This window comes from Suricata suricatta, chromosome 15 (genome assembly GCF_006229205.1).
Source record: "Suricata suricatta isolate VVHF042 chromosome 15, meerkat_22Aug2017_6uvM2_HiC, whole genome shotgun sequence".
Lineage (NCBI taxonomy): Eukaryota > Metazoa > Chordata > Mammalia > Carnivora > Herpestidae > Suricata > Suricata suricatta.
In genome coordinates this window covers 26,064,600-26,074,514 of record NC_043714.1, presented here as the reverse complement: position 1 = coordinate 26,074,514, position 9,915 = coordinate 26,064,600, and the positions used below count along the sequence as shown (strand labels likewise).

The following is a 9,915-nucleotide window of genomic DNA, read 5'->3' as shown; positions in this document are numbered from 1 at the left end:
ACACACACACACACACACACACACACACACACATATCACCAATCAATTAAATTCAAACAGACTTACCCTACATGAGGAGCTGCTATCCCTTTATGGGAGGGAGATAAGGTCTGAAGTTTGTTTCCCAAAGAGCTGCTAACTGAGGACACTTTACCTGAAGGCACACCTTATAATAAAAAAGGTATTAGTTTTAACTACAGATTGAAAAAGAAAAATCACATAAAACAGAAAATCTGATAAGGAAATCGATGCTTTAGTGGTGATAAATATTTGTGGCAATAAATCAAAACAAGTTATCAACTAAGAAAATGTTTTTTTAAAATGAAATTTCCAGAGAAAAACAGAGCATCTTTCATTTAAAATTTCCATATTTCTTTATAACTTATATATAAATAAAGGTACACTTCAGTTAGTATCTTCTTCAAACCGTTAAGCATGTGTTTATTAGGACAACTGTCAAGTTTAGAGCAGTATATATAAAAATGAGGGGAAAATACTGTGGTTAAAGAGTCAAGAAAAGAACTTGGTTGACAACTCAGTAAAAAAATTAATGACAGACATTTAAGGTAGGAAAAATAGTATGATAAAATATCCTTAGTAGAAGTTATTGAAAGTTACTTTATTTTTACCCAGAAAGAGTTACTTATCTTCCACGTCTCTTCCAAAGTATAAGTCTATTTTAATAATCCAAAACAGAACACTCGCTTCAATTCTGTCTAACCAAAAAAGTAGTCCCATTATTTGATGGAGCTCATTACCTACAACAGTTTTGCCAGTGCCACTTGGCTGCGGTAATCGTGAAGATCCTGATGGTGCAGCTCCAGGGGGATTTGACTTTTTAACTGCAGGCGGCTTATACTAAAATAATGAAAATAAAAGATTTTATCCACATCACTTTTTGATTATAGATTGTAAACTAGCATTTCAAAAGCTCCCATACCCTTAAAAGAGAAATTTTTTATTAGCTACTGAATTACCCAAGTTGAGCAAGTATAGAATAAAATACATCATCTCAGAGAGAGGTTTGACAAAATACTAAGTCTGGCTCAGACTTTCTACTGCTGAAATAAACTAAGAGCGGCTTTGCTCAGTTCACAGGAAAAAAAAATAGGTCAAGTGGAAAACATTTCTTCACTGTTAAGATTTTAAATGCCGAACAAATATTAATAGAAAAACTTAGAAACACCCAATGATGCACAGTTAGTAGCGCAGCTTTAAAGGTCAAAATTTTTACATGTTCCTAAGCATGGTTTTATATTTCATAAACATAATCTGGCCATATTTCCTACTGGTAATAATTTGTAAGTTTGCAAATAAGTTTGGATAAGTTTTAACAATAGTTGCCTTATGGATTTCCTGAATGTAAAGAGAAAGAGCCAATTTTGGCTTCACTATGCTCACCAGATGTTAGATGAATAGAATACGGGTTGAGAAAAGATCGGGTATTTTTTTCTCCACTATCTAGAGAGATATCATTAATTTTCCTTTACTGTCTCTTACCTGAGCCAAATTATGCCGTTATTGAATATTACAGTACTCTATTGATAACCTGCTCCAACATAAGGAAATGAACTTTCCCAAAGTAACACCCCAACTTAATCAGAGAACAGGAAGTAAGACTCATGGAACCTCAGTTCTAGCCCTATGCTTCAACTATAAAGCGATTACTATACTTGAGATTTAGCCCAATGCATATTTAGGCTGCTTAAGACTTCACACAAAAAAACTAATTTTAAACCTAATTTTCAAAAATCAAAAAGAAAAATCAAGTCACATTTTATAACAACTGGTATAAAAATTAAGAAGTATTGTTACCAAAAACTGCTAGCTAAACATAAATTTCAAAGTCAAACATTACATCCTTCAAAATCTAGTATGTGACATTTGAAGGAGAATAAATCTTGTTAAAGGGTTTCTCCTTTCCCCTGCCACACACACACACACACACACACACACACACACGCACATTCCATGCACATTTGGTACCACTATGCAAGAGACAAAATTTTTAAGTACTTGATACCTAGAAAACCTTTAAGAACTGTCTGCCAAATGAACAAAAGACTAGGACCCTTTGGAGACCAGTCATATAAAGACTGTTTCTCTCAAAACCTAAGAGGTGTTTCTGGTTTTTAAAAGGCCTCTGATTAGTATCGGTCTCTCCCACTAAAATACCAGTGAAGGCATTAGGAAACATTTTAAAGCTAACAATATGGAAAACAAGCCCTAACAAAGACCTGTTAAAATATGAGGCATGTTTACTAAAAATAGGCTCAATAAAACTGGATTAGGAACCGGATTGGTGAGCCACTCATATGCTGTGAGCCACCAAAATAGAACAAAACAATTAGCATAGACAAAAGGGAGCTGGTACAGAATATTACATACAGAGAAGTCAAATCTTTAGACTGGGCACTGGTGGGAAGAGTCCTGGTACCATTACATACTGAGGACTAAATATTTTTAGGTACATGCTAGAAATTGATGGTTTACAACTAGAACAAACATTTATTTGAAAAGCTTTGTTTTTCCTCTCTCTATATTAGGCCTCCTACTGTTTACCCAATTTTTTTGGTCAAGGTTTCCTGAGATATCCAGAACTCAGCATAATCTTACCTATCTCCTATAAGATTTCCTATTACTTTTGACCAGAACTAGCCAGGTTAGTTTCTTTACTGAATCCTCATACTATTTTGAATACCATGTTTAAAACATACTCACTTGCCTCTCAGTGACTAGCTGTTTCCCCTGACCTAGGTAATCTGACTCCTTCCTTACTGAGCTGTATTTCCTCTACTCTAAGGCTAGCTGAAATTCCACTGGTATAAGAAAGATTCTCAGGATGACTCTATCAACCATTTTATATAAATCCATTTCAGTCATCAGAAAAACAAAAAAAATAAAATCATTTTATTTTTATACAGTTATATTTAATGCATATTTCTCTCATTCATTAAATATGCATTTGTAAGCTTATTATTTCATGTGTTTTTTATACAGATCACTAATCTAATAAATTTCCTTAGTGAAATATTTATGTTTACAAAGATTTTTTCTTGAGATTGGAAAAGAGCTTAAAGAACATAGAAGGCATTCATTTCTGATAAAATAGTAGAAGGCACTATCTGGATCGACCCTTCAACTAAACTGTAAAAATGCTGAGGAAAGTATAAAAAAATCACTTTATAAGCACAGGATGACAGATACAAAGGAAAAAAATAAACTGCTGGCCAACACCATCTGAGATTGTAACAAGTCTAGCCATCACATGGATTTGCTGTATAGACGTGCATTACAAGGTGGCCAGGGAAACTAAAGCCAGTAATTTAAAGTGCCTTCAGAGTGGCAGTACTCTTAGATGCTGTAAGAAACAAATAAAAAAGGGTCTTCACATGAACAATTCTCATGAATAATTTTTTAAGGGCAATAAGCACCAAATGACAACAATTATGTATATAATGATATATATAAGAAACCATAAATGATAAAGCAAGAACATATCCATAAGATCACATACCACAATTATCAGATACATAATATAAAACAATTACACTTACTACCCTTAAATAAGTAAAAGACAACCCTGAAATACAGAGAGGGAATTGGAAATAATAAAAAGTAACAGGAAATTAGAAAAATAATCGACTTCAAGAAACTAAAAAAAAATACTATAACAGATTACAAACTCAACGGTGGGGGAGTGAAACATATATTTAACTCTCCGACAAATAATAATTTTAAGAAAAGTATTTAAAAAAAAAACAGATTCTAAGAAACTGGAAACCCTCCAAAAGTAGTTCTTCCGGAAAACTGGTTAACTGTGTATTGTGGATGTAACTGCAGGAAAGGGAAAGCCGCAGGGAAGGGAAAGGGGGCGGCAATGAAAGAAAAGGAAAAAGGAAAGAGAAAAGCATGACTCACTTATTTGGCAAAAATAGTCAACAAAAAATGGAACTATGTGGGCACAGGTGTATTAGATTTAGCAGTTAAAAAGACTTTAAAAACAGTTACTTACAAATACATTCAAAAAGTAAAGGAATATACCTATAAGAATGAAAGGAAATTACGGTAATAGTGAATGAGCACACAAAAAATCTCAAGAGAAAATTAAAGGCAAAATACAGGCTTCTTTCAGAAAACCAAAACCAGAAAATTCCTTGCTAACACATCTGTACTCTTGGAAGGCTTAAGAAACTTCTTCAGATTGAAAGAAAATGACATGATATGGCAACTGAGATTACAAAAAGAAATCTGAAAATGATAATATATAAGTAGTATGTAAGTTAAACATAAAATGTATGTGAGGAGGCAGCAGCAACAGCAGGAAAAAAAACAAAGTATATGTGTGTGTCCATAATTATTCATGTGTGGATATGTATATAAATGACTATATATTTATTTTCTCCTCCTAATTTCTTTAAAAGATGACTTTTAGAGGTGTAAGTATAACACTGTAATAAGCACATATCAGGAATACTGATGGGTTTATAAGGCTACAGAGTTACATATATATATATATAAATAACACTAAGACTGGCGAAAGGTATATGGAAATATCCATAGATATGGATAAGTTAAAATGCATTTTGTTATTCCTAGAGTAATCATTTAAAAAAATATGAAGATTTACAGCTTAAAAGCCAGTAAGGAAGATAAAACGTCTTTTACGAAGATGAAAGATGCAAGGAAGAAGTACCAGAAGAATAAAAAAGGTGGGGGGGGGCACCTGGGTGATTCAGAGGGTTAAGCATCTAACTGGTGGTTTTGGCTCAGGTCATGATCTCATAGTTTGTAGGTTTGAGCCTTGCACCAGGCTTTGAACTAAGCCTGCTTGGGATTCTCGTTCTCTTTCTGTCCCTCCCTTGCTCACTCACTCTCTCTCTCTCCAAATAAATAAATAAATTTTAAAAAATATTTTTAAAAACACAAAAATAGAAAGCAAACAGCAACATAGCCGACTTCACCACAAATATATCAATAATTATATTGAGTGTAAATGCCTAAATACTTCAACTAACAATTTAAAGTTGTCAGATTCAAAATATTTGAACCAAAAACTGGCAAATTAATGATACTGAAAAAGTCACAATAATAGTTGAAGAATGTAGAAACATTCACTAAAAAGACAACATGCCATGCAATGAAACAAATTTCAATAAGATAAAAAATCTTACCAAGTATGTTCTCAGACCATAAAAGAATTAAGTCAAAAAAAAAAAAAAAAACCCAACCCAGCAGTAAACATCTAGAGAAAACACCAAATATCTGGAAGTAAAGGACTCACATTTGGATAAACCATGAGTAAAAGAAGAAATTATGCCTATAGGCATTATTGCATTCAATGTTCTTGATAATTGTTATGAGGTAGGTACATATTATCCCCATTTTATAGATGCAAATGTGAAGGAGACCAATCTGCTCAAATTAGTGTAGATTTTACAGCATGTAGGGAACTAAGTTGGCTGGGAGGGATAGAAGCTCAGAGGGATGACAGCTCAGAGCCTGGAGCCTGCTTAAGATTCTGTGTCTCCCTCTCTCGGCCCCTCCCCTGCTCATGCTTGCGCACTCTCTCTCTCACACATTATAAAATCAATAAATCGATAAATACGTAAAATGACATGACAGGATTTGCTAAAATTCCCAATGAAGAAGAATGATGGAAATTTAACTGAATGGGAAAGCTGCTTGTTTTTAACTATTATTGATCTTCATTGTATTTTTATCACTATTTTGATCAAAGCATGGTCAAAGCATGGGCTGGCTGTAGTTGGGCCAGATTATAGTTACTAAATATGATAAGAATTCATTTTAAACATCTTTAGGAAAAGTATTCTTATTTAGTTTACTATTGAGGACCAGGTACATGGTAAAGTGTCTGGTTCAGAGAGGGTATTAATAAAAATTTCTTGAATGAATAAAGATGAGAAAATATGGGGTTATACTGAAAAGACTATGTAGGACTGGGCATAGAATCAGAACTGATACAGTTTAAGATGGGAACTATCAGCTCCCTGGATTTTATGCTTATATCCATTTGACTCCAGGTTGCTGGAACACAACACAGTCTATTCTATTTCCTTTACTGACTGTTATGACTAAAGAAAAATATCACATTAATTATCTTAACTATTTTAAGTGAAAGATAAATATTGTTCCACATATGTTTTGAAAATTCTTCAGAATGAGTTTTCTTGGCTGTTCTTTCCCCATGATGATGATAATAATAATGAAATATTCTATTTTTAATAATATTAACAGAACTTCAGTATGGATTTTCTCAAGAAGGTGCCCCATTGTAATGGCACTGTTTAATCCAGTATTTTATTCCTAAGTAACAAACAAAATGAATTTCATGATTACTCAGTGCCTGCTAGATTTGCAGTACTAGCAGGGAGAAGATAAAAGTGAAAATAAAAGATTTGTTTTCTAGGCTGTAAATCAGAACTTCATATGAAGAATTGTGAGCCTAACAGATGGAAGGAGGAATTTGAAACAGAGAAGAAGGGCAAGAAAATAGACTGATATTTTATATACATGTTAGAGGAAAGCTACCTATGTTGACATATAAAGTGGGAAGATAAATGTGATATTTTGAAAAGAAAACAAATAATTTTCAGAAATTATGGTACATTCTGAGAGCAATCTTTTATTTATTTTTCCTTAACTAGGCTCTATGCCCAGAGCAGAGCCCGACATGGGGTTTGAACTCATGACCCTAAGACCAAGACTTGAGCCAAGATCAAGAGTAGAATGCCCAACCAACTGAACCACCCAGGGGCCTCAAGAGCAGTCTTGTAGGAAGATTTAAATAATGTAGAAAAGTAGTTTATATATTTGAATAGAGACAGCATTTGGATAGGATGTAAAAAGGGTTATTTTTAATGATTTTAATGATTTAAATGATTATTAATATCTGATGTGCTTTCTACTTCTTTTGTCAGTGATACTGAAAAAAGTAAATGAAATGATTCAAAATTAATTAAAAGACTTTTTAGTTCCAAACCAAATGTTGATGTTTTTAGGCATAAAGATATAATAAATAAATAAATAAACTGAATGAAAGCTTTGTGAAAAATGAGATTTGCTTAAAAGTATGACATTATCAAAGCTTCTTTGTCACAATATGCTTAATGAAAAACAACAGTACTGTAATAATTTCATGTAACAAAATCCTTCCATGGTTTATGGCTCTAGAAGTGCTTTCACATCCACCATTTCATTTGCTTATCATAAAAATCACGTAGATTACTTCACAGATGAAGAAAAAAGGCTCTTATACGTGAAATGTTACTTGCCTGAAAGTTTAGAAGTAGCAGTTGGTCTTGACCCCAGGATTTCACTCTCTCATGAGTATGGTCACATGTTATAAGGAAACATTCGGTACTTACATGATTTTCAAATGTGGATTTTTACTGCCATTTTCTCATTCAGTTTCCTCTAAATATGCTTCACCTACTTTTTAACTAGTTTTCTTAACTTTTTCCTAATACCTTTATCAAGCTATACTGTATATTTTCAAATTATATAAGCTCAAGTTCATTTAAAATTAGTAATTTTAATTACTTGTTATCAATTAAACATTCAAATTTCTTACTAAGTCTCTTAACAGTAATAAATAAAATTTTAGCAGGTGAAAAAACTATAGTCAAATGTTCTGTAAAGCATATGTAAAAAATTGTAAAACTGAGTCCTGTTCTCATTTATTTGTAGAAATAATTGAGCATTTCACCTGTGTCCGCGAAGTCGCCTTTCCTTTGGTATCAGTAGAAAATTTGCCTTTATTACTAATACGTGCTGCCTGTTCTTTACAGAAATTAATATGTCTATCAGCTGCATTTTCATTAAATCTCCTCTGGCAATATGGACACTGAATATAATCTAAAACAGAAAAAAGAAAAAAGATAATAACATTCTTAAAGTAAAACATAAAGTTATAACTTTTTGTGGATGGTAATTCAAGATGCATAACAAAAGCAATAATATTTGATAAGCAAAACTTGTCATTTCCTTATAACTTCCCACTAAACTTCGTAAAAACTTTTAAGAAAAAAGTCTGCCGGTATATGGTAAATTGTGATTTCCACTCAGCTTACAATCTTATTTGAGGGGAACAAAACCCAAAACATAAATCCTTAATACAAAAGAATGAATAAGTAGAAGAAAAATAGGATTTCTTCTTTGCCTTATAATATGTCATACGTTTTCTCCACATATACATATTTTTATCTTGGAGACTAAGTTAAGCAGTAATAATACATTACATTAGAAATAAATTTTAAAATTTGGGCTCATCTGTTAAAATTTTTCATTTTAATTAAAGTAAAACTGTTGGGCGCCCGGGTGGCTCAGTTGGTGGAGTGTTCGACTCTTGATTTTGGCTCAGGTCATTATCCCAAAGTCATGGGATAGAGCCCCACATTGCAAAGCATGGAGTCTGTGTGGGATATACTCTCTCTCTCTCTCTCTCTCTCTCTCTCTCTTTCTTTCTCTCTCTCTCTCTCCCTCCCCCTCTGCCCTTCTTGCTCGCTAGCACTCTCACTTAAAAATGTAAATGTAAATAAATGATGATAATAGAGTAAAATGTCAAGAAATAGTTTGATTGACTTTACAGTTTTATTTTCTCTTAGAAGTCCCAACAAATGGAAGAGATAAAAACATATGATACGATCTGGCCCTTTATAGAAATAGTTTGTTAAACTCTTCACTACAATAAATTGTTAAAAATGATCATATCTAAGTTTTCTAAGGACTTATTTTAAAAAAATATTACTGAGGTATAGCTGACAACATTCCATTAGTTTCAGGTGTACAACAGTAGCGATTTCACAATTTTATACATTACTCAATCGACACCACAGTAAGCACAGTTACCATCTGTCACTATATAATGTAACTGCAATATTATTGACTATATTTCCCTATGCAATACTTTTCATTTCCCTGACTTATTTTATAAAACTTTTCTTTACTGAGAAATAAATCGCAATCCGAATACTAACACTACTAAATGCAACTAACTTGTTATATTAAAATAACTACCTCTTCAGACTACTCTAATAGCCAATGTCAAAGTGTCAATTGTGTTATTTTAAAACCTTTCAGTATTTCAATATCTTATTTGAGATTGCCAGAATCTTACCTTGCTTTTGGTAACAACAGACAAGCAACTTTTATCTAATGAGGAAAATATAATAATACATGAATTTAAGTCATAATTTAGGTAAATCCATTTTTATGGTAGTTTCTCTACATGAACATGTACCTTTTAGAAACAACAGCACGTTTTTTTCTTCCTTCCCAGATAAGAAGATACCAAAGGTATCAGGCAACAAAACAATCTGATTCTTACCAGATGACTACATTTCAATTGATAGTAAGCATCTTCAAATATTTCCTGATATAATAACATTTGAAAGTTACTACAGTAATGTCTAAAATAATATTATAATGCTTTATGTTTAATAAGAGTATTGAAATAAAAAAATAATGAATTTCTGTGTTCAACACTTATGTGTCTTTATAAGCCTGAATGTCTGGAAAAATCAGCATTATTTTATAGTTAAACTTTTAAAGCTTATGCTTCATCAAGTTCCATAATTATATTAACTTTAATAACAACTTAAAATTTATAAAAATTCGATCAGTATTTTGTCTCCATATGAACATTTCGGTCAACAAAATTCCACATACCAGGATCATAAGAAGGTGGAGGAGGAGGAGGAAGTTTTCCACCTTCTTTAAGTGCCTGATCAAGGCCTTTAGCTGCCCTTATGGTGGCAATGAATTCTTCGTGTTTTCTTCTCCAATTAGATGGTTTCTTTGGTGGTTCAGGCTATACGTGAATAAAGAAAAATCCATTTCAGAACATTTTTTTAAATGAAATGTGGGGACCTGGATGGCTCAGTAGGCTAAGTT

General features: G+C 32.5%; 1 protein-coding gene across 1 annotated transcript in view; it reads right to left on the bottom strand.

Moving 5' to 3' along the window:
* ZC2HC1A (zinc finger C2HC-type containing 1A) overlaps positions 1–9,915 on the bottom strand; it is a 40,116-nt gene that overhangs the window by 11,110 nt on the left and 19,091 nt on the right. The window contains 4 exon segments of the mRNA XM_029923294.1: positions 67–166; positions 759–858; positions 7,730–7,878; positions 9,691–9,832. Of these exon segments, the coding sequence (XP_029779154.1) occupies positions 67–166; positions 759–858; positions 7,730–7,878; positions 9,691–9,832 (491 nt within the window).